This window comes from Zootoca vivipara, chromosome Z1 (genome assembly GCF_965207765.1).
Source record: "Zootoca vivipara chromosome Z1, rZooViv2.hap1.1, whole genome shotgun sequence".
NCBI classification, from domain to species: Eukaryota; Metazoa; Chordata; class Lepidosauria; order Squamata; family Lacertidae; genus Zootoca; species Zootoca vivipara.
Window position 1 is genome coordinate 49,145,488 of NC_142583.1, and position 26,486 is coordinate 49,171,973.

A 26,486-nucleotide genomic window follows, 5' to 3' on the forward strand; every position below is an offset into this window, starting at 1 on the left:
GAGACTCATTTCAGAGCCTCCACAACCTTTCCATATCACAGTGAATGCAATGATATGAACATATCTTATACCGAACAATGGTATCCTAAGATCATTCAGTCTGACCCAGCCAACTCTCTAAGCTATAACTGCTAACCAAGTGCACCTTGGCCGAGCTTCACCGATCATTGACACAGCTGATCAGACTAAATCATAGGAATACATTGTCAATATAATACTACTGGAGGCCTTGAAGAAGTCAAAGCATTTTAACTTGGAATCTAGTAGACAATGATCCCTGCAATTCCTATTTTCTTAACTGTTCTGTCCTGTTGATTGGAACATTCATGTTCTGCGTGAAATGCCATATTTCCCAGCCATGCTCCATGAAATTATCCCTAGCCCATCTCCCCCAGTTACTTTAGAGGTCTTTTTATGGTCTTCAGTTTGAAAGGTCTAGTCATTAACATTGCACTGTTCCAAATAACAGACTTTGTGTGAACAAGGAACTTTTTATGACATTATTTTTGATGCCATCATTTAAAACAGGGAATGATGTGGCATCTTATGAATGCTGCTGGACTCCCATGAGGCATAGCCAGGTAAAGGACAGAGCTTATGGCTGTTGTGGTCTACACAAAAAAACATGGGGGTTACCATGTTGACTACAGCTGCTTTCAAGACGCTTTGATATTTTATTATATTTTTACATGTGCTGAAAGCAGCCCTGAGTGGCTGGGGAAACCCAGCCAGATAGGTGGGGTGTAAATAACTTCTAACCCTGTAGAGCAGATTTAGGAGGCACATGGGGGCATGCAATGAGAGAAGAAGGGGAGGGAAGTTCTTTGTGCAGCCAAGAGTGCTTGCACTAGCTAGTGGCTAGAGAGTTGGATACTGCCCTAAGACTTTAACAAATGCCAAAATACAATTAAGGTTGGTGCTTTTTGTACATCAGGGAAGGGAATTCCAAAGGGCAGCTTACTGCAATATCATGGATAAGCAACAGGACAACCAAGAGGGCATGATTTATAAAAACCTAATCTCAATTTGCAGGTAGATTTGAGCTATTAATTGAGGTTTGTTGGAATCATTAATGCTGGGTAATTGGCAAAATGAATTCTTAGCAACAGATCCCTGCACCGCACATCTCTCTCCTAAAACCAGGGTGTCTTTTCCCTGAGAGCCCTCACCGACTCATCAACATAACCTCCTGCCATTATTGTATTTTCTAACTGTACACACTCTGCGAGGGAAATAGGAAATAAATTCAGCTGAGTGGGTTAGACAGCCAAAGCAGCCAAGGAAATTAGATTTAATATCCTGATTAGGACAAAATAGCTGAGTATTTGGCTGCAGGTTTATAATTTAAGATTGAATTGCAGTGTCAGCAGCATTTACCATTCATTTGGAGAGGGGTGTATATGGTAGTATATCTCCCCAGCAGTCTAGAAGGCAATTCAGCTTGGAGGACAGTAGTATGGTCATTGTATCATTAACATTTCACTTAGAGAGATATTGAATAATGCTATAGTTGTCCAGAGAATAACAATAGGTAATGTATTCAATAAATAATAGTGCATCAAGAGTAAAAAATAAATAAAAAAGCAAAAATCTAGAGTTGCTTGCACAGATGATAGCATGCATTATTCCTGAAGGACAGCATTTATATAGATAATTTAACTGACTGAATTACACTTGGCATGAAAAGAGATAATATATCACGAGACATTGTCAAAGCTAAATTCCACTATCTGTCACTGGAGGATAGCATGTTCCGCAGTTACGAAAGTATTGATCCAATAGATTTCTTTACAAAGCGCACGCAAATGCAACAGGTCACTGGGCAATTATCTTTAGGCTAAGACGGTGGCTGAGCTTGGGATGGCACCCAGTGGAGTTTTTTAAAGCTGTGGTTCTGTTCAATGAACAGGCATGCCTTTTGCATTCGCTCTGCGGCATGCACTGGAAAATTACTGGGTTGGATGATTTAGAATACAGGTTTTCAAAGCCTCAAGTAATGTCTTGATTTATAGTTGTGTCTTAAGAAAATTTTGAAAGCTCAGCAGTACAAAATATAAAGGGGGACCAAGTGAATTATCTAGACTTCCAAAACTGCTATTACAACCAGTTAAACTCTGCATGACATCTCCCAAATGGAGTGTAAATAAAAATGCTGCCTGTGTGAAAATCACTCCTGGTTTCAAATTCCTTCTCCATTATCTAGTTGAAATGTTGTATTTCACTGAATTTCCCAGGTCTGTTCTCTCTGTTGCCCCCAGTTTAGTTAAGCCTTTGGCAGTTTAGACCATTTAGGCCAACTCTGATTCGTAAGTCTGTTCAAGTAGCAGTTCTGGCTCTAAAAATGGTAAATACAAAATGTCTGTTTACCATATGGTATTTTGCTACTGCATGTGTATAAACAGTTGATCAACTGGCTGAAATGCTTATCTAACCCCATTTGGTTGTTTTAATGTTACATCTTGTGCAAATTCAAAATTATGTTTCTCAACAGTGGCTTTGAGATGGCTGAGCAATTTTTCTGCTGAACCAGAATTTTTAAAACCTTATTATGCAGTATAATGACAAGAAAATCATTAATATTTGTATAACCATCACTTTTTGAAATACCAGATAAGTACCAGAGTTTTATGTATATCTGATGACTGCATAATATTCACAGACAAATGCAGCAATATTGTTCCAGTTCCTGGCACTGATCTCCTACATGTGTATCTATGGAACTGAATGCCTTGGATGTGTGTGTGTTTTTTTTAAAAAAGAAGCTTCAGGCTGTTTGCATTAAGGCCTTATCAAAATGCAGAACAGCAGCAAATTGCAAGGTTTAATCAGATTATTATGATAGGTATTATTTTCCTAACAACAAGCAATTATATCATTATTATGACACATGAAACATTTACTGTCACCCAAATCCTGCACCAGATGGAATTTTGCATCTCACACATATTTAAAAAGAGGAGACTTAACAGCAAGTAAGAACCTTAACAAAATCTGTACACTATTTATAAATAAATGTATTTGGGGGGGGGGGATAACATGTTTGCCTAATTGTAACATTAAATCTACAACCTTATAGCTGATCCTCAAAGCTCGATTGGTTTAAAACTTGCTGGTTAAACCCTGGTTGCTGACCTACATGTAGTGTCCCACTTCCAGAAGACAAAGCCAAGGCAATAACAGGTGCAAACAAACCAGACAGGACAATGTTCTGCAATTTAAAATTGGCCACACGGCCCCCGAATATTGACACCAATGACTGGAACAGACATTTTGCGATGTCCATCATATTGGCTTATGTCCCATCAGTTCTCTCCAAACTTTAGCAAAGTTACATTTCAGCAATCTTATCTAACAAAGGCCACTTGGCCACACACACACACACACACCATTTTGCCCAGGGGTGCTTACTGAGCAACATTTCTGTTTCCCTTTCCTCACAAACCCTGGAAACTATTTCAGTTTCAATTTTGGCACTTTCCTTCCAGTGCTTCCCACCACCCCTAGAAAAATAGATTCCGGTACTCACCATGTTACAACTTGTTACAGTAAGTGCCACACTTTGTAATAACAAGAAAGAGGTGCCAGTACTAAGTACCCATGAGTATCCTCTGGGGGGGGGAAGCACTGTTTCCTTCCCCCTTGTCTTAACAGTACATGAAAATATTCTGGCAACAATTCAATCAAGGGTGCCATCAGGCAGCAGGACTTGGGGGCTGACGTCCCAGATCCTACTCAGGAGGAGGGTCCTGACAAGTAGGAAGTTTGGCTTTGGATCTCTAGAAGACCATTAAGTCCTGACGAAGCCTAAAACTAACCAACTGGAGCACTGAATCCAGCTATTTCAGGAGGAAGGATGTCTAAATGTACTATAAACTTTTACTACAATATGTAAAGTTGTCATTTTTTCTAAGACTTTATCTGTGAGGCTACAAGAACAGTATGTTAAGGAAAAAATGGTTAAGGATGACACTAACACAGATGTGATACAATCAATTGCTGCAGCTATAGGGACACATCAGAGGTGATGATCATATCCATTTTCATGTATTAATTATCCCAGTGTTTTCTGTGTATTCCACTTCCCATGTATTCTGTCATCTGTCCTCCTTAGTATTTTAATTTCCTGCCATTTTTGTTTCAGCGGTAAAATCACTTGCATCTCCTCCCCCTTCCCCCTTATCTGTTCTCCGCAAGCTTGAACATTATTGTGGTTCATAGCTTTTGGAGCAGGAAGATCAATTTTCACCATGCGGTGCGATTTCAAGGCTACTCACGGCATCAGAAACATCCCAGTTGGAATAAAGTACTGCTTTAGTATGCATTGGAATATACAACTTTTGTAACAATAACCACACAAGAATTTATTCCCATGTTGTTTTGAATATTTACCTTTGGTATCATTCAGGATTAGCCCATCTCGGAGACTTAACAACCCTTTATTATTTGCCCATTCTCACTACAACAATACAACAGTTGCATGACCTTGAAAGGTAGAGCAGAAAGAAACAGATTGATATAATTAACATTCTCTTTGAAGACTGCATTAAAAAGTCAAAATATTCATTTTGTGAATAAACATTTACTTTGTAAACTTATCCCGTCGGGATTATGGGAATAATGTTGATGTTTGATAAAAATATTTGTTGGTAATAGAATTCAATTCACAACTTCTGTCTTTTTCATTTATCATGAAGTAATTTAGATAGATAGATAGATAGACAGACAGACAGACAGACAGACAGACAGACAGACAGACAGATACGTATATAACTTATTCTAACAGCTGCATGCATGTAGACTAGCCTTCCCCAACCTGGTGCCCTGTGTGTGTTTTATAAAAGAGATAAAACTCCCACCAGTCTTAGCCAGCACACCCAATTTGGCAGGAGTTGATGGATGTAGCTGTCTGAAACATTTGGAGGGCACCAGGGTAAGGAAGGCTGATGCATGCCCATTCATAAAATTGTGAAAGTACCAGTCCTCTATTTGGAAGGGGAGTTAATTCCCCCTCACTATGCGCTGAACTGCTTTATTGACCCTGCTGGCATTATGTGTCCTGGATATAACCCATATATATTTAGGATTGAGATGCGAGGCTTGACATCTTCTGTGCCGTTATGAGCAAGTCAATTCCTCAATTCCCTCCCCCTCAAAAAATATTTGCTCAACTTTTAAAAATAATTCCCCAAAATGATTTTCTATTTTGGTAATTCATTACAATAAAGATTCAAATACAATAAAATAGAACCATTTCGATGACAACTAAACTAGAGCCTATAAACCATCCTTTTTATGCACCAGCTATTTACTTGACATAATAACTGTTAGCAGGTAAACTACTTAATTCAGTCATGCTGACAGTTAAGACATTTACTTTTACAGGATTTTTTCCCCTAGTGTTTAATTGTTGTAATTTTACCAGCTATTAAAACTAAGAAAATTCAGAGTTTGATTCAAAACCATTCCAAAGAAATACAAAAGCCTATTTCTATCAAATTAGAAGGAAGTTGCCAAGACTTTTGCCCCAAATATTCCAAGTTTTGTGCATCAAAGATGAAAGAAAAAGAGCAACACTTGGTCTTAATAGGAATTATGCATGGGCCACTTGACACAGAATTGCAGACCAATAGTACAAGGACGATATATATATTCAGTACACCAAATGAATTGCCCTGCACTCCTTGACCGGTACTCTTCATTCAGTCAAGCAAAGAAGTGTTCTGGCATATTTAAAGCATCCCCTGAGATGGGGCTATATATCACATGTGCTCAGTGTCCACAAGGTCTCACACTATCTGTTTTCCAGTTCATCTCCTTTACTCCCTTGCTCCGCAGACTATAAAGAACTGGCCCATAAATGTTTAACAGAGAAGATAAGCTAATAAATACACCTCTAAATATTATCTCCTTGCAACTAAGACAGGAGGGTTATGTGTCTAAAATCATCCTTTAAGCCCATCAAGACTAGCTTCTTAATAAGCCAGAAAAATTAATCAGAGGAAGTATTTTATATCATATAGCTGCCAAAAAGCAAAGTGACTCCATTCCTTTTTAGAAACACACACACACACACACACACACTCTCTCTCTCTCTCTCTCTTCATATACATAAACAATATTTGCAGCCTGCAGTTATTATGATCAATCTGTGCTAATTTTAAATTTTGTGTACACTTAATCTAAACCCATGTAAGATATCTGCAAAACCGCACCGTTGGTAATTTACTCATGTAGCATTTAATCCAACTATTTTCAATACTCTTCCTGCCTCTCCCCTCCAGTGCAATATTATGCATGCCTACTCAGATGTCCCAGGCTGCATTTACATGGCAGTTTATAATGCCTCTATTAATATTGTACATATGGAAGCAATAGGATGAATAAAAACTGACTCTTCTTGAAATACGAATTGTCCAGTCCAAAAATATGGTTCCAAAGCTTTACTAAAATAACTTGTCCGGAAACAGACACTCTAAATCAGGCATCCCCAAACTCGGCCCTCCAGGTGTTTTGGGACTACAATCCCATCATCCCTGACCACTGGTCCTGTTATCTAGGGATGATGGGAGTTTTAGTTCCAAAACAGCTGGAGGGCCGAGTTTGGGGGTGGCTGCTCTAAACAATAATGTTACATACAAATAATTGCATAATATCATGTGTCTGTCCAAGTACAGGTACAGCTTTTTAAAAATGTAAAATTACTTTGTCCAGAGCTGAAAACAGCTTCAGAGACAAACTCACACAAAATGGAGATTTGCAACTAAATTCTTTTCTCGTGTGATCTAAAGTTAAGCACTGCATGATGGAGCAACAGAGATACATTCTATGTTAATTATCAACCTGTCAGGCTCTCTGCTACTCCTTCCTACAGTGGAAGTTTCCATCCTATGCATTTAGCAGAACACACACAGTTATTTTCCATTTCAATGTACAATTAAGCAATCATACTTAACAGTTTATTCTGCTTCCCCAATATTTCTCTCACTGTTAATTTCCACATTTATGTTGAGCTTTCACACATTGTAAAAGCCACTTCCAGAAATCTTGGGGGGAATATAATGGAAGTGTAGCAACTCATTTCCATTTTAATTGCTTCCAGAATAAACTAACCCAAAAAATTATGAGAGTAAAGTGACGAAAGTTGGGGTGGTATACCGACATGTAGTTCTTTCCTGCCATTTTCAAGGGTGAATCCTGTATGGAAAGGGTGTGGGGATACCAGTGTTGTCCAATGCTGTTCACTGTTGTGTTTCCCCACACCCACTGCTATGAATGAAATTTGGCATGGCATGCTGGTATATCAGTCAAAAAGCAACCATTCCATATTGCAACAGCTACTGCAATGTGACAGGAGCATTAGGAAATAAAGCAGAAGCCCTAGCATTAAAATCAGGAAAAGTAACACAATACTTACCCCGTCAGAATACACCCTTGCTGTGTTCAACAGGACATTTTCTCTATAAAGTGTATGTAGGATTTATTTTACAGTATGACCTAACCCTCTTTGAGTGTTTAGGGAAAGTAGTCTAATTTATGTTTTTTGTTTGTTTGTTTTTTAAAAAATTCTAGGGAAGATTCGTGTGTGATTACTTGGAGAATCATTTCTAGTCTGAGGCTAGCTGAATTAATGATCCGAGTGTGAGGCAGTCTCAATATGATCCCTTACCATAATGGAAACATTATAAAAATCATATACAGTGGTACCTCGGTTTACAAACACAATTGGTTCCGGAAATCTGTACTTAACCTGAAGCGTACTTAACCTGAAACGAACTTTCCCATTGAAAGTAATGGAAAGTGGATTAATCCGTTCCAGATGGTCTGTGGAGTATTTAAACTGAAGCGAACTTTCCCATTGAAAGTAATGGAAAGTGGATTAATCTGTTCCAGACGGGTCCGCGGAGTACTCAACCTGAAGCGTACTTAACCCGAGGTATGAGTGTAATTGGTTCCGGAAGTCCGTACTTAACCTGAAGAGAACTTTCCCATTGAAAGTAATGGAAAGTGGATTAATCCATTCCAGACAGGTCCACGGAATACTTCAACTGAAAATATTCAAACCGAGGCGTACTTAAACCGAGTTATGACTGTATCAACTTTTGGTACAAAGACTGCTGAACATGTGAAGGCAATCGCCAGGCAAACAGGAATAGCTATGAAAAATAAAGGTCTTGCACATATTTACTAAGTACTTCAGAATTTTGGAGCTCTGTATATAGCACAGCAACAGGGCAGTCTTGAGCAGGTCGGGCGCCCTGGCACTGAGATCGCTCCGGCGCCCCCGCCCTCGCAGGGTGCAGCATGGCTTCTGCGCGGCTTCGGCGCGCAGCGCCCGCCTACCACCCCGGCACCCTGCGCCACCGGGACTCTACCTAGAGCCAGCCCTGCACAGCAAATTGTTCAGCATAGAATGAGAGTAAGAGAACTCCAGGTCTGAGCAGGTCTTTGGCAGGTTCGTCCAGTGTTATTCTGCTGTATGAATCAGCTTGGCAAGATGGAATATTTGCCAGATTATTATTATTGCCAGATATTTGTCTGGTTATTATAAGATCACTTGTTTTTCATTGCTCCATCTCTCGCTAACTAAATGGGTCTCCTCCTCAACAAAGCCAATGCTGTAAAACTTCTTAAATAATAATTTTTTAAAAAATTGAGAATTTCTAGGTCAAGCCACCGTGGATATTAAGACTTAGAACCAATTAAAAATCTTCTGAAGTGTAACTTAATTTTCAGCACACACTGGGGAGCATCTTGGCTTATTTAAGTTAATGGAACTTTGTCATTGACTGCAGCCAAACCAATTTATTTTCCATACTCCATTGCGAAATTGTTTCATTGCTTTGATTTTTGGCCCAAACATCTTTAAAACAGTTTGTTTTGGGGTGAAAACTGGTGTATTATCTGTCAGAATTGCTGTTTTTACTTTTTGGCAAATTGTTTAAGGATAGAGGGCAAAAGCAAGAGTGACTGACTAGAAGCCACATAATACAGAAAGGTTAGAACAAAATCTATACAAAGAGCTTATTATAATAACGCTGGGAGAAATGTGATATCTCAAAGCTAATACAGGCTAATTCTTTGTAGTTGCTATGGGACATTTTTAATTTTCAGGGCCACTTTAAGGCATTTGCATTATAAAAACCTCCCAGTAACTAAGAGGTTATTGTTCATTTAGAATCGTTACATCTAGATTATGCAGTTCCCATATGTACTGTACCTAGATTGGCCTGTTTCCTTCGTATAGAAGAGAATATAGCTGCAGAATATTTAAAATGAGAAGGGTTAATAAATGATTTCCACAGGAGATATGCTCCCTTCCCACTCTGTAAGGCTGGGCATTAATAAAAACGTTTCTGTTTAATTTGCTTTGTTTCTCTGAGCCTAGCTGTGGAAAGGATGCAGAAACATAACCTCGGGCATATTTTTTTTAATAAAACAAAAGATTTTGAAATGCACTTTAGAATAAAAATTGCACTTAAACTGGTGGCATATGCTCAAAGCCTGGTGGGAAGTACAATCCTACCAGGAAATCAGGGCAGACCCTCCAAGTGTCCCTGTTTTCCAGGGACAGTCCCAGAATTACAAAGGTCATCCTGCTTTCTGATTTGATTCTGGAATGTCCTGCTTTTCCTTAGGATGTCCCTATTTTCATCAGATAAATATTGGAGGGTATGGTAGGCTGTCCCTATTTTCATTGGAGAAATGTTGGAGGGTATGGAGTTATCTGACCTCCTGAGCCATCTGAAGGCAGCCCAATATAGGGAAGTTTTCATAATGTTCTAATATGTTTTTATATATGTTGGAATACCTCTAGAGTAGCTGGTGCAATCCAGTCAGATGAGACTGGATTCGTTCTTAATTCGTTCTTAACCTGAAACTGTTCTTAACCTGAGGTTACCACTTTAGCTAATGGGGCCTCCCGCTGCTGCCATGCCGCCACCATGCGATTTCTGTTCTCATCCTGAGGTAAAGTTCTTAACCCGAGGTACTACTTCCGGGTTAGCGGAGTCTGTAACCCAAAGCGTTTGTAACCCAAGGTACCACTGTAAATGGTAAAATTATTATTATGGAAAAGGACATCCCTATCCCTAGGGTATGGAACTGAAGGCCGTGTTGCAGAACCAATTCATTTCTACTTTCAAGGAAGACAATAAGGATTAAACCATTTCCTTAACTGAATATTTTTGGTCATTACATAGTACAACAGAAGCAAGCAAGCAAGGAGCAACAGAAACTAAACTCACAACTCAAAAAGGGTCATAGGAGTTTCTGCCGCCATTCAGAAGGGCCTTTTCTGAGGTTGAACCTGTCTTCTGGGGGGGGGGGAGAGATTGGACACATTTTACAGAATCCTGGGACATCAGTTCTGAGGCACTACTTTGGGTGCGGGGACTTAATTTTTCTCCAAAAGGTCAATGGTCATGTGTATTCACCCTTTTAAAAGCTGCAATGACTGCTACTTTAATTTACCTATCTAAGGTGCCAATCGTGTCCTAAAACAATGGCAGGAGGGAATTAATGATTATAGATGGAGTGTTAAGAGGGTGAAAATTTCAAAAATAATAAGGCATAGAAAGGAGGAGTCTTAAACATCCTTGACACATGCTCCTATTATGACACTGGAATTTTACAACAACAGTTGCAGCCAATCAGTGCTCTTCCTTTTATTCATTTCACCTACCTTATCATCTCTGCACATTCCTTTTCATAACATTTTCCTCTGAGGAAAACTAGTCCTGTGCCCTGGTTGAGGGCACTTCATCAGAATTAGTCCCAAGTAACTTAGGAGATGACAGAAATAGTAATAAATAGCTGTGTGTCAGCTACAGGGTTGCAAAGGAAGTGAAAAAAATCTGTTACCTCCAGCACTCTCCATAAGATCATTTATTAAAGTGTCAGAAGGAAAAACTAAAAGGCTGTATATGGAAAGAAGAAAGCTGACTAAAAAAATTTTCTGATTAACAAAAATGGAGCCATAATGGACAAGAGCAAAATTGCCACTGAATGTTTTCAGCATTCAGCTTTAATTGGAAGATGGGCAGCTGAAGTATGCACTATCCTAGAGAAAACTGAAAAGGAATCATTTCCCGAACCAACAGAGAAGGATCAAATTAACTCAGTTGTTTGCTTGACGTTGGGCACCAAATGGCTAAATTAATCATCATTCGTAGACTCTGCATAACATAAAACAGGCAGCTTTTCATAAAACTGCAAGAGTTGCAACCTGACAGCAACAAAGTTATGAAAAAGAATGACTTGTCTTTTTTTTTATTTCCAGTTTCTACCAACCTGCATCTTGCTTCTTTTATAGTATGTTTCTTTTTTAAAACAAAAAATAAAAAAATCATTCCAGTAGCACCTTAGAGACCAACTAAGTTTGTCATAGGTATGAGCTTTCGTGTGCATGCACACTTCTGCAGATACATTTTTATTTCTTTTAAAAAACATTATTTAGAAAATCTTAAACTTTGTTTATAAAAGATTTGCAGAAGAAACATATTTATGGGTGTGGCTACAACCCCACCCCCACCCCAGTCTAAATCCCATTTAGGGTAAACACATGGAGGGGGAGCAGGATCATATCTACTGATCCCACCCAAATGGTTTGTACCCCCTGGCATCCACAGGTTCAACCTGCAGCAGTATGATTGTGCAAGGTTACCAACAGCAGGTAGTGTTTATGTACAGGTTTATGTACATAGGCTGCACTTCGTAGACTTTCTTCTGTTTATGTCAATGTCCAATGGTGAACCAGCAACACGAAATCATATCTGGGGCAAGCCCAGCCATTGTGCTTCCTCGTTGCATTTAGCCCAGAAAGGGGAGGAATGCTTGCATCAGACTTGTATGTATGTAATATCTCTCTCAAAGCTTTTCAAAATGTTCCCCTTTTGCTATGGGGTGAAATGGTGATAAAATCTGTTTTCAAACCTGGATTTTAAAAACTGATAAGACTCAGGAGGGACAGATCAAATTGCTTCATGGGGTAGATTCAGTCAACAAGCCATCTCTACCTTGAGAGTTCTGAAGGAGGACATGTCACCAAAGTCTTCAATAGTGTGATGAGTACAGCTGCCCTTTCTGTTTTCTTCTTTCCTCAGAGCTCTTAAATATACAAAAGTCCTGTTTAATATGAAACAGAACATATATCATAGCACAACACAACTTGTTGGCCAGAAGAGCAAATTTGCAATATAAACTGTTGTGTACTGAGGTTGCATGCTATGTATGTTATTTCCTTTATTATACACTTAGTATACACTCCAACATTCCCTGTTTACAGGAATGGTCACATTTTATGGGACCTCTTCCTGGAAATCAACCTCCCTGTTTTGGCTCTTTTGGAGATGCTTTTTGAGAAATGTTATCAGTGTTAGTTGGTAGTGCCATTCCTGTGGAACGCCCTCCCATCAGATTTCAAAGAGAAAAACAGCTACCAGATTTTTAGAAGACATCTGAAGGCAGCCCTGTTTAGGGAGGCTTTTAATGTTTAATAGATTATTTTATTTCATTTTTCTGTTGGAAGCCGCCCAGAGTGGCCGGGGAAACCCAGCCAGATGGGCGGGGTATAAATAATAAATTATTATTAAATTGTTATTATTATTATTATTATTATTATTATTATTATTATTATTATTATTCAAGGTTCAGATCTCCAGGGTCACTAGATGCTGCTTGTGAGTTTTGTGTCTGCATCACATTAGCCACTGTGAGAACAGGATGCTCGATTAACAGGAATTTGCTGCCAAGGAGTGTGGTGGAGTCTCCTTCTTTGGAGGTCTTTAAGCAGAGGCTTGACAGCCATGTGTCAAGAATGCTTTGGTGCTGTTTCCTGCTTGGCAGGGGGTTGGACTGGATGGCCCTTGTGGTCTCTTCCAACTCTATGATTCTATGATTAGATGGGCAATTGGCCTGATCCCGTAGGCCGTTCTTTTTTTCTGCCAATTGTTTTACCTATTTATTCAATAAGTAAAATGAATGCATTTGTATACCTCCTTTCAAGAATTCTTCCCTAGGTGATTCATAGAAAATACAATAAACAGCATTTAAAAACATCTCAATAAACCTTTTTTTAAAAAAACTTTTATAATGCACCTTTAACAAAAAGAAGAAGGATCTGTGCAGGACCAGACTTGCAACAACATAAATGAATACACCAGATGGGAGGCAGAGTACAACAATATGAACCGTAGGTCAGGGATGAAACTAGGTCAGGTCAAATACCCAGTTTGGCACCCCCTCTTCCAAGCACATTTGCTTACACTCACAAACACAGGCTGGGAGCCTTAATGGTGCCCCTCTGGAGGCTTCACTCACGGCAAAAAACCTGGCTAGCACCCCCTCCCCCAGGCTATGGCACTGTAATGGTCTTGGGGGTGATCTTTATCATGAGAATTGGGGTGCTACAAACACATTCCTATTTTCATCTCTTGGGGACTATGATGCCATTAGCCAAGCAGTAGCATTTTCTCTGGTAAACAGATCAATACAAGTACAACCAAATGGTAAACAGAATTCTCTCTTGGTACTGCCATTACTAATTTCCTTCCTTCATGTTTGGTGAATTCCCCGAGCCAAGGACAGTTCTGTTGTTGATGCAAATTCTTGCTTGGTGTGCTTTCTTGTTCTTATGCAAAAAATCATAAGCGTAAAGATATTGCACAGCTTCAACCAATATGCACAGGCATTTATTTATCATCCGTTCCTTTGGGGTTTGAGATTTAATATTGCTTGACATATAGATGTCATGTTTGGACTCCTTCAAAGGAAGGAAAGATCAGTTTGTTGCCAGCAAAGTAGAAGCAGAAGGCAAGGTTTCAATGATGACTTTTAAAAGGAAAAGAAAAAAACAACAACCCCATCCTTCAGTCTTTGGGGAAATTACTTTATTCTCTCTATAGCAAATTTAATCAACAGTTAAAATCTGGGGCGTGTTGGATGCTATTTCATAGGAGGCAAAAGTAGGAATCCATTTCAACTGATTCCGGGGATGGGTATACAGTTTTGGTACATATGGTGAGTGGATGTAAACCTATCAGAGTTCATATGTGGCTCCACTGGGCTAGCAATTGCCATCTTGTTCTGTTCTGTTCTGTTCTATTTCGCCCACTGTGGAAATAGACCCCTCAAAATGTGGGGATCTGTCATTTGTTTTACATTGGAAGCAACCTTTAGCATGCTCACTGGTAAATTTCTCACACCAACATAATACCACCGCATGATTGTGCTTCCAGATTAAGCTTGTACAGTTAAAGTCAATGTTAATACCACACAGGCTTGAAGTCTTGGAAGAAATGCTTAATGTTATATGACCATGATATGACCATGATAGATTCTGAACGAATGAAAGCACCAGTGTTGATTTGGAAAGTGTAATTGGCACCCTGCGGGGATGCCATTTCAAATTGGGGGGGGGGCAAATTCAGAGTCAGCTTCAAGAACCTGAATTGGATATATTCAATATATAATTGCAACAACAAAAAATGCCCGTGCATGTTAAAAGCATTTGCTGTGGTTACATTTTTAAGTCTCATGTGAATCATAGCAATATTACCCCCACTCTGCCCAGTCTGCCCACTCTGGAGAAGAGAAGGTTAAGGGGTGATATGATAGCCATTTTCAAATATATAAAAGGATGTCATATGGAGGAGGGAGAAAGGTTGTTTTCTGCTGCTCCAGAGAAGCGGACACGGAGCAATGGATTCAAACTACAAGAAAGAAGATTCCACCTAAATATGAGGAAGAACTTCCTGACAGTAAGAGCTGTTTGACAGTGGAATTTGCTGCCAAGAAGTGTGGTAGAGTCTCCTTCTTTGGAGGTCTTTAAGCAGAGGCTTGACAACCATATGTCAAGAATGCTTTGATGGTATTTCCTGCTTGGCAGGGGGTTGGCCCTTGTGGTCTCTTCCAACTATATGATTCTATGATTCAGTCATTGCCCCTTTAGTTGTTCATAACAATCAGGGGAATAGTGTGGAGGTACCAAGGGGGCCGTTGCCCCAGACATACAATTTTTGCATTGGCGCAAACCAGGTGCCCCCCCCCACAAGCAACTTTGGTGCAGCGTGGCCTGGTTCTCCTCCCTGCCTGCTAAGGGCTACATCGATCGGCTGGTCTCCCCCCTGCATGGGGACAGCCCCGCTTTGCTCCACTGGTGATGGAGTTGCTCTGCTGGCATAGGCGGCAAGGTCTGGGCTGGTATCCCCTGTCCATCATGCACGCCCACCCCGTGTGCCAGCAACGGATGCTATGCCACTGATAACAATAACCAACATGTAAAACCAATGAACCAAAGAGAAAGGTGGGTATTCATGTGGAATAATCACATGAAATGAACAACGAACATTAGCAACAAAATAATTTATGTTCAGCATGAGGAGCTTTTGATAATAAATTCAAAAGAAAAATCAGGAGTGAATGAAATGGATACAATTATAAAATTATACCCTGTTTCATTAAGGCCATGCCAAGGGCATAAAGCATTGTAATGATTGTATAAGCAGTATCAATAGAGGGCGTTGTTCTATGCTCTTCATTCTTAATACGATTCTGTGTCTTCTTGTTTTTGTGTTGAGAAAGTTCCTGAAAAGTTTAAATTGCTGAACTCCTGTGTGGCTTCAATAACTTGCAAGCCATTAGCAATGTGTGGTTCTATGAGCAAGTGTTGCAATATTACAGAGGAATAATATTGCAGTTTTAGCCTATTTCCCAGAGTAGATATAAGTTCTGCTATGCCCTCCGATTCTCATATTTCCATATGTTCATATGATTGATAACAGCTTCTACATTCTGTGCATGTGCTGTATTTTTTAAAGTATTGTTAACTCCTCATAGGTCTCTGTAATAAGGCATGTTATATAAGTATAAGCCCCTCACAACAAGACTGATCTACTGAATTTCTACCCAGGGCTAGAACAGCAGAATTTACAAGTCTGAGATGTATTGACAAACCTACATGGGAAATTAAAATGCCATTGCTTGGATCAGAACTGCAGCCAGAGCAATATTTCTTGCTCTCCCACAGAGCCTGCTGCACCAAAAGCTGGTAATTCAGCTACAAAAGTAATGCATGCTCTCTGGGAACTTTGCTTGTTATTAATTTCTCCGTAAAATTGAATTTTTGTTTTTTCATTCGAGACAACAAATAATTGCATTATATTTACAAACCTGGAAAAGCCAGCATGTATTTTATCAGTTCTCAGGGAAAGTTACAGCCTGAGCCTTAGAAACCACCTGTATGTATAAAGCCAACACTTTCATCAGTCACATACCTAGAAGGAGAACTGATTTGAACCTAAGCTACAGAAACAGGTGCAATGGATGAATTAGCTGGATGCGGCTAGTAAAAACAAGAGCCTGTCAAATAAGGCCGGGCTACCTAAGAACTCTGTACAGGCTGGCCTGTACAATGTATAAAGCTAAAGTGACCCCGACGGCTAGGTCCAGGCACGAACGACTCGGGTTGTGGCGCTCATCATGCTTTACAGGCCGAGGGAGCTGGTGTACAGCTTCTGGTCCATGTGGCCAGCACAACTAAGCCACTTCTGGCGAACCAGAGCAGCGCATGGAAACACCATTTACCTTCCCGTCAGAGCGGTACCTATTTATCTACTTGCACTTTGACGTGCTTTCGAACTGCTAGGTTGGCAGGAGCAGGGACCGAGCAACGGGAGCTTGTCCCATCGCGGGGATTCGAACCGCCGACCTTCTGAGCAACAAGCCCTAGGCTCTGTGGTTTAGACCACAGCACCACCCACGTCCCGTACAATGTATACATGGCAACAAAGGAATGGCAGGAACTTGGAGGGCCATACTCCATTGCCCCTGAACATGCTATCCTAACAAGTCTATGGACACTCTAAAGAGGCAAACTTTTAAAAGTTGTGATTAATGCATGAAGTTCGTGGCCACCTATCAGGAATGATGTAGTAGTAGATTTCCTGCATTGACTGGGAGTTGAACTGGGTGATCTTTGAAATCCCTTCCTACTCTATGATTCTGTGAACTTAATGATAAGGACTTAAAAAAATACTGCATCTATTTTAGAAAGTTCTTCAGACTTCTCTGTCTTGGCAGGGTTGGAACACAGGAAGTTGCCTTATCCCGAGGCTGCGTGCACACGTAGCCTTCAAAATGTGCAGGGGTCATTTTTTCACTGTGCACCTTTCTACATAGTGGTTTGCAGTTGTACACGCCACCTAACACATCTTGCAGTTGTAACTCCATCCAACACAGCAACGACTTGGGGATGACGTTGCGTGTACAGCGTCCCAGCTGTACCTGCATCCAGCACTGAATGTACTTTATTATTCATTGTGTACACACCCAGAGTCAGACCCCTGGTCTAGCTGGCTCAGTATTGTCTACACTGATTGGAAGCAGCTCCACAGGGTTCCAGGAGGTATTCTCTCCCACCTCTACCTGGAGAGCCCAAGGACTGAACCTGGGACATTTTTTCTTCAGATACTCTACCCCTGAGCTGTGGCCCTTCCTGTCCCCCATCCCCCCATGGGAAGGAGGTATCTCTGTCTTTTCTTTGATTGCTGGAAGCTCCTGGGTTATTTCCAGAGAAAGAAAGAGAGATGTTAGGTAGCTACAGCTCTCTGTTAAACATTTAGTGCCTGATTGCTGATTTCTCAAAATCTGAAAATTAAGGCTAAAATCCTAAAAGTATTTACTTATATGATTCTGCTACTCAACTTTACTGAACTATCACAGAAGGAGGTGGAATGGGTAGCAAAGGCACTGCCATGTTTTTGTTGAGATTCTATGATGTCATAACTGGCCATATTATTAAATACAGTGCTTAGGGGGTACTCTCATTGTGACTCAAGAAAATCACAATTTCATAGTTCAAATCGGAGGAAATAAATACAGTAAATGGACCAAAGTACAAAGATTCACAAAATGTTTAGGGGTATGTGTACCCCTGCGTTCCCCCAGAAAAAACAAACACTGATTAAATACATCTTAATTTCCTATGAAACCAATTGTGAGTCCTATCTATCTTTTTACCCTGTATAGATAGTTTACAAATTGATATTCAAACCAGGTCATAGTTACCTTGTTATATCTTATTCTTCAACTTTCATCTCACTTCTTTCTTTGAGGCAAACATTCATTTTTTTCCTAATGCATCTAAACAAACTGGACTGTCTCTGCGCTGTCCCCAATGCTTTCATCAGTGGAGTTTGCAACAGGAAATACCAAAGCTAACCCTTGAATAATCATCAAACCACTAGCTGAGAGGGCAGTTGGAATGTGGTGGGTGGTGTTCAGAGGACAGAAGTTAGAGAGAGAGAAAGAAAAATGTCTACTTCAGGAGAATGAACTACTGTATAACCAATTTGACAGAAGTATGTTTTCCCCTTGAGTGACATCTGGAATTCATACCCCCAGATAACTCATTGCTTTCATGTATCTCCATGCTTGATGCATCAAAGAGTAGAGGACAAAAGCAGATAAAGGAAATGACACAAAACATTACAGCATGAAAAGGGCCTATTGGTTACAGTTTATGTAACAGGTGCAGGAAAGGAACAAATGATGTGCTTAAAGAAGAAAAAGAGCAAGTAGTATAACTATCTCTCGGAAACAAAATTGAAATTGCAGGTATCATTTTTGTTCTCAGACTTCCAAGAACAAAGGCAAAAACTATCAGGAAAACAGTGGAGATAGTGTGTCAGACAGTGATTTTAACAGGTTTTGATGAAATAAACAAAACGCATTTCAGAGGCAACTCCATAGCCAACTGAATCACGTGATCCTGATCCGTAAATGAAATGGCCTTTTCACGTTCTTGTTTCTCAGTAGGACCTACTGAATACCAAGGTGACCCTGTGAACATGTGACAGAACTTAGATCATAAGTCAACACTATCCATGTAGTCTTACACATCCTCAATGTAGTTCCAGCTTGGATTCTTATTCTTGGTCACATTTTAAGTGTGACAATGAGATGTAACCAAGCCTTAAGATGAGACACTCCACCATCAGACTTGACATTTGTAGAGCACTTCTTAGTGTTCAGAGCTTTCCAAAAGTAAACCCTGCCCCAGCCTCTAGGAGAAAAGAGAAATTATCCCTGCAATCCATAGCATATCTATTCAGAAGTAAGTCCTACTGAATTAAATAGTGCTTAATCACTAGTAAGTGAGGTTAGGGTAGCAGCCTAAGACTTGCAAGGTCTCTTAAAAATAACCTAAAGTTATTTGAACGAAGGGTGCTCAGATGTTAAGCTTTCCAGTACCCCCCACCCACCCAAAAACAAATACTTCATCCATCCCAATAACATTGCTGCGCTGGAAGAAGCAGGGTTCAAACTAGGTTCCAATGCCTATCCTGTTAGTCTCTAACTCATTAAGCTATGCTATAGCCTCAAGTCACTGCACCACTTATTTCAGAAATTAAGTTCTGGAATCAACTGGTCCTTAGATCTTGCCATGTGAAGTTTCCTGCTAAATGAGCACTGCTTTAGGATCAGCATAATGGCTGAGAGAGCCCTCAGAATGCAGCCAAGTGCTGTCTGAATGCATTTCACCTAGAATTAATAGCACTGCATTTAGCATGTATTGCCTTTTTAATGAATCAGGTCTGTGCTAGAAGGGAAAGAAAAATGGTTTGTCAAGCGATTGCTGGTTGAAATACAGCAAGAGCCTTCTGTTCTTTGTTTGAACAGCTGCCCTCTTAGAGATGCCTTAATGAAGTCACTGTCCAGGCTTTTTATTCGGGAAGATTGGTCTTTACAAGCTCATCTGTCTTAAGTCAAAACAGTTCCTATTTTTTAATAAGTCACTAACCAAATATTATGAATGAGACTCCGGGAAGCTAGTAAATAGCCAGATGTAGGATGTAATTTTTGTTGCATTATGTCAGCTAAATGATTTTTTTTTTAAAAAAAGCAACCCAAATGGCAAATGGTATTTCCTCAGTTTATTTTTTTCTAAATGACAACTAGCAACTTAACGGTGCTAAATAGCACATTAAATGTACAGGTGAGCTTCAAGTGCAGTGCTATAAACACCAAAGAACTCACTAGTTTCTAAGTCAGGGTGCTCCAACTTTTCATACCAAATGGGCCACAATAGTACTTTGACATGGAACCCAGGGGCCACTCACTGCTTTGTTGGGGAGGAGGGGGAAGTGAGGCCAGAATTTGTACCACCACCACCAGACCTCTCACCTCCTTCCCAAAGCTGGGAAAGCACTAACTAGGATTTAGGAAGGAGGTGGGAGGGCTCTAGGACCCAGTCAGAACCCTCCTTCCCAAAGGCCAGCACCTTGCGTACCTGCTTTGGCAAGGTGAGGGCTGGGGGAGGGAGGGAGGCGTCAAATGTTGCTGAGGGCCACCAAAATAATCTAAAGTTGATTGCATAGTCCAGCATTCTTCTCCAATTGCATCCAGCGATTTTGCACCAGCTGCCTGTGCCTCACTCAGCCGATGCAGAAAATATACAGTGAGCTCACCACATTTTGCTGATAGGAGGCTCGGAGTAAGACAAAAACAGCCTGAATGACCTTCTGTGAAATAAAGTGGATACAGCGCTAACACAGCTATGGATGGGTCATGAGGGACACTTCCTCCTAAGTTCCATCCATCTTCACCTTATGGATGTACTAAAAGCTTTATAAATATTTTAGCAAACTAATGGACATGTTTTTAAACACTGTGAACCCACAGTTAAAGAAGTGGCACATTGGCAGAAGCTGCAGGGGTGAAAATGGAAAAGCAAATGGCTTCTTATCTTGCGGTTCTTCTAGAAAGCGGAAGAGGAGGGTGTGAATGCAGATCGCTAGGTCTCAGCAGGGTTTCAAGGCTTTCCCTTCAGCTCCATGCCTGAAAAACACTCACAGCAGAACTATTCATTTCTGAGTTACATGGCACTGCTAGTCCAGTGGTGTAGTGGTAAACTTGGAAGTACAGAAGCTCATTATGATTGCCCCACAACCATGTCCACTAGGAATGTCCAGAAATGCAGACAGTTCTAGTGTGTTCTCTCTCTCTCTCTCTCTCTCTCTCTCTCTCTCTCTCTCTCTCTCTCTGTGTGTGTGTGTGTGTGTGTGTGTGTGTGATATATGTACACACACACACACACACACACACACACACACACATCAAAAAGCCATTGTGTATAGCATGTTGGCAATCCTATGCATTGTTTCCTAGGACTAAGTAGTGCTTACTTCTGACTGCGTAGTCATTTGCTCCATTATGCACAAGTAAGTGCATGAATCTTTATAGATTGCAGGAATTAACTTGTGGGATTACATGAATCCATGCAGGATGGGTCTATGAGTCATGATAACTAAATGAAACCCCCATTTTTAGAAGCAGGACACGTCTATTCTAGATAGTGAGAGGCCTGTTGCATAAAGGCTACAGTATTTGTAAACATCTGGCCGGCTGTTGCTGGAGTCCTGTTCTGATCTTCCTGGGATATTCTTACATAACGCCTAGCTATGCCCATAAATATAAATTAGTGTGCACATATGGTGACAACAGTGAAGGCAAGAGTGAGTTCAGAAACTAAGAGTCATTCCTCCTAGGTAGAAGCCTTTCTGAACTTCAAGCCACCTTATGGTGGCTTGCCTGGATGTCAACAGACCCTGCACTCCCTTTCCTATCATGTTTTTATTCATTACATATCCCACTACTACTCCAGGAGTTTAAGATGATGTGCATGGTTCCTCCCCCCTCCCCCCACCCCATCCTATTGTCACAACAATCTTGTAAAGCAGGTTGGGCTGAGAGTTGGAGATAGTATCAACGAAAGTATAATGTCCAGCCACTCTATTAGTTAGTTAATGGTGCCACTCTATTTTGCTGTCAGACTTTATCTGGAGTATGTTTAGTCCTGGGAACCATAAAAGTATAGCAACAGCTTGGAATGTGTGCAGAAAAGAGTGATAAAGCTGGTGAGAAGGACCTAGAGACCAAATCCTATGAAGTCCAGTTGAAGGACCTGGGTGTATTTAATCTGAAGAAAAGAGACATTGTGATAGCCATCCTCAGATGGGATTCTGCCATTTCTGAACTCTCCACACTAGCCGTCCCTGCCGCCATCCTCTTCAACCCTGCCCTAAGTCGGCTGCTCCATTAGTGAGCAGTTATTTGCATTGGGAAGTTGGCTGTGATGTCCACAATGGCCCCAAGACAAAGAGAAATTTGTCATTGATTACAAATGCCCAGTAAATGTAGAATCCTGCCTGTTCTTTTGTTTTCCACATTGAGATGCCATTAGCAGACTACAGCAAAATGCCACTCCAGGGAATATATTACTGAGAGATCACTATATTTCTTAGATGCTAAAGGGGGAAAATTCTTCCGCCACGGTTTTCTTTCCTCATAATGCTGTCAAAGGCGTACCATAATGACTACAAAACATACTGTTTAGCATGTCTGTCCCTAATTGCAGTGGTGGCATTAGTTAATTTACATTGCCTCCGACAAAATGCATATTTCTTGTTAACCCGGGAGTGAATCCACTGGAAACAATCGCAAAGTATGATAATTGCTTACTGCTTTTCTTATCTCTTGATAACTGTATAATTAACTCATTTTCCATGTACATCTCAATTTTAGTTAATCCAGTGTATACAAGTTTGTGAATAACAAAGCTAGACTGAATTCACAGAAAGCTATAGATAAAAAGCCTCTATTGATAAAGCACTGACTTTGCATTCATGAAATTTAATTTTATATTTCTGTATGAATTGTCCTTCATGCTGTTTCTATTTGAAAGTGGTGTCACTATCCAAAAAGCCATAATCACACAAAAGAGGAAATGAAATAAGTTTGTATAAAAGATAAGCTGAAGAGAAAAAAATATTTTCTTCAGATCAAATGTCCAACACATCAGTGCCACTTACTATCATCTATGAGGCATACGAAGCTGGAAAACCAGCTAAATAGGATTGTGAAATTGTAAACAAATGAAGAATCTATCGGCTCAGCTACATGCAACATTAGCAACATGATTAGCAATCATGGGGTGTGGGTGGGTGGGTGAATGAATGAATGAATATGAAAGCAACAGACATGGGTCCATCTGATTGTTATCAAGATTTCTGTCTTTAAACTTTAAATTTTCCCCAGCCAGAATCTCCATGAGATCCAACCACATCATGCACATAAAATTCCCAAGTGACTATTTTCAGTGTCTCTCCCCACCTGTTTATAGACCTTGATAACAATGCAACATAGTCGATAAGAAGACATCGAGACAAATTAAGAGAAATGCTTCATGCCTTCACTCTGCCATATTGTCGTAAAAAACTAAAATGCTTTTGGTCACAGCAGGATTGCAATCTCCCTTATGGTTAAAGCAGTACTTTTTTACACTGGCCTAAGCCCTGAAGGGATGCGGGTGGCACTGTGAGTTAAAAGTCAGAGCCTAGGGTTTGCCGATCAGAAGGTCGGCAGTTCGAATCCCCACAACGGGGTGAGCTCCTGTTGCTCGGTCCCAGCTCCTGCCAACCTAGCAGTTTGAAAGCACATCAAAGTGCAAGTAGATAAATAGATACCACTACAGTGGGAAGGTAAATGGCATTTCCATGTGCTACTTTGGTTCACCAGAAGCGGCTTTATCATACTGGCCACATGACCTGGAAGTTGTACTCCGGTTCCCTCGGCCAATAACGCGAGATGAGCGCTGCAGCCCCAGAGTCAGTCACGACTGGACCAAATGGTCAGGGGTCCCTTTACCTTTACCTAAGCCCTGAATATAAAAGGAAGCATTCATCCCATTGTGGAGCTATTGTTGTTGTTAATACAATTTATTATCTGCCTTTCACCCTAAGATCCTAGGGCGGGTTACAACAATTACAACACAGCATTGTTGGAGCAAATCCACATGGGAAAAGGGAATGATTGTAGCTATATTGTTCTTTTCAAGACTGTAAGCAAATTATATGAGTCTCTAGTACCTACCAACATCCATTGCACCTTGAAAAAAGGGAAGTGCATTATATCTGGTGCAGATGCTGCTACTACTGTGATTACCCATCCCATTATCTGTGGATTTAAGAGTCGAAGCTGTGATAGCCTCTGAAAACTACTAAACCAGGGGTCCCCAGACTACGGCCCCCAGGCCGGATGCGGCCCAATTGGCCTCCCAATCCGGCCCGCGCCGCCCCCCGCCGCCCGCTGCCCGCTCTTACAGCGCGCGGCGCGGCGGCGATCTTCAGAATCGGGAAAAAATCGCCGAAAATCCTTTGTGCGCATGCGTATGGGCCTCTCCCGACCCAGAAGAGGTCATTTCCGGTGCACTTCCGGGTCGGGGGAGGCCCATACGCATGTGCACAAGCAATTTTCGGCGATTTTTTTCCGACCGTGTGCGTGTGCGCATGCGCACGGGCGTGCACTCCCCCGCCCTCCGGCCCGCTGCGCGCGCGGTCAGCACGGCGCGCACCGGCCCGAAGCCCGGTAAGTCTGGGGACCCCTGTACTAAATCTTGTGATGCAACAGCAAAAGAGGGTGAAAAACTATTGTGAAACCCAAGACATACTCTGCTATACACAGAGATGCTGTAAAAACTGCTATTGTGCTTCCTTTAAAACAACAACAACAACAACAACAACAACAACAACAACAACAACAACAGTTCATGCAGAATATACATTTGCTGAAAAGCATCCTTGCAGAGCAACAGAAGGGAATGGATGTTAGAACACCTGCTACTACAACAAACAAATCTTTCGTCTGTTCACCTTTCAGATTAGTATCTTCATGACTCATTTGTCTAACTACGGGAATGACCGTTTGGGTTTGTACACGTTCGTCAATCTGGCCAGCTTTGTTCAGAGCTGGACAAACCTGAAGCTGCAGACCCTGCGTCCCATTCAGCTGGCTCACAAGTATTTCGAGCTCTTCCCTGAGCAGAAAGACCCACTCTGGCAGGTAAGAAGACCCAGCTGACTAAACAGCAGGAGCCCAGCATTCATTCACAATATTGTTTTAGGGAAGACTGCTGCGGGGGGAGTGGGGAGAACTATAAATGCAATGTCTACTAATTAAGACATTTTAATCTGTTTTTAAATGGCCTTTCTAGTTCATTTAATTCCCCTTTCAAAGTCAGCAGTTTGGCCCAGGAATATATTAGCTAGAAGATAAGGTACTGCCTGTCACATTACCTTCATTAGCACCTGCCTAGAGCTAGGCTGTAAAATAACAGCTATTACACTGACTGTTGTTTATAAGAGACAAGGAGTGTTTGTGTACTCTTCATATCATGCCTTCCCTTTTATTTGCTTGATGCATTGCATTAACTTGTTTTGATGAACAGCCAGCTAGATCACTACAGACAGAGCAAGCAGACAAGCAATGTTATGACATGGAATCCTTGCAACTCCAATTACTGCAAGCAACCTGGAGGAATGGTAGCATTTGGGATTCATTTATTTGACTGTTTTGAAGAAAATGTACATGAGTACCTAACTCAGGAGGGGGGTCTATAGCCTCTTGTGCCATAGGAAAAATGCACCCCTGGTCAAAATGTGCCAACTCTTGCCTTGCTTAGGCTGCATAGATGCCATATATTTAAAGCACATTTAAAACAGATTACTTTCCCCCAAATAATCCTTGGAACTGTTGTTTGTTAACACTTCTAGGAATTGTAGGTCCGTGAGGGGTAAAACTACAGTTTCCAAGATTCTTTGCGCTTTATATATATGGCATAAGTACAGTGGTACCTCTGGTTGCGGACACAATCCGTTCCGGGGTGCCATTCGCACCCCAAAAGGTTTGTAACCAGAGCGGCACTTCTGCGCATGTGCAAAGAGCAATAGAGCGCTTCTGCGCATGTGCGAACCATGCAGAATGCTTCTGCATGTGTGCTCGGGTGAAACCCAGAAGTAAACACTTCCAGGTTTGCCGCGTTCTTAACCCGAAAAAACGCAACATGAAGCGTTTGCAAGAAGAGGTATGATTTTACAACCTAGGTCCTTGTGTAGTTTGGAAGAGAGTAGGACACTTGGGCAGATGAAAGTTTTCCCAAATTCTCAAATATCTACCATTGCATTATTCCTTGTCTAAAGAAAGCTGCAGTTATTAAAACGGGACTAAATATTTTCACATTTCAATTTTTCCACCAAAAAAATCAATTTAGGGATAAGTAGTAATGTAAATATTTCCCCCAAATCCTTCAATTTTAATTAAATTCTTGCTCTCTTTCAAACTTGTTCCCTGCCATGGATTCCTGTGTCTGCTGCTATATTGGTCCCATTCTCCCCTTCTTCTACTTTCTTCTTCTTCTTCTTCTTCTTCTTCTTCTTCTTCTTCTTCTTCTTCTTCTTCTTCTTCTTCTTCTTCCTTCTTCTTCTTCTTCCTTCTTCTTCTTCTTCTTCTTCTTCTTCTTCTTCTTCTTCTTCTTCTTCTTCCTTCTTCTCCTTCTTCTTCTTCTTCTTCTTCTTCTTCTTCTTCCTGGATTAGCCGCATGAGCTATCCCAGCCAATATTACATAGTGAAGAACATGACATCACATTTCTATA

General features: G+C 40.8%; 1 protein-coding gene across 2 annotated transcripts in view; it reads left to right on the forward strand.

Annotated features, from left to right (window-relative positions):
- NDST4 (N-deacetylase and N-sulfotransferase 4) overlaps positions 1-26,486 on the forward strand; it is a 124,608-nt gene that overhangs the window by 80,359 nt on the left and 17,763 nt on the right. For both annotated transcript variants that reach the window (XR_015947781.1, XM_088660395.1), the window contains exon 7: positions 24,715-24,897. Coding sequence is in view for 1 of the 2 variants with exons in the window: in XM_088660395.1 (XP_088516521.1) it covers positions 24,715-24,897 (183 nt within the window). In the remaining variant the exon portion in view is untranslated. The remainder of the gene's footprint in view (positions 1-24,714; positions 24,898-26,486) is intronic.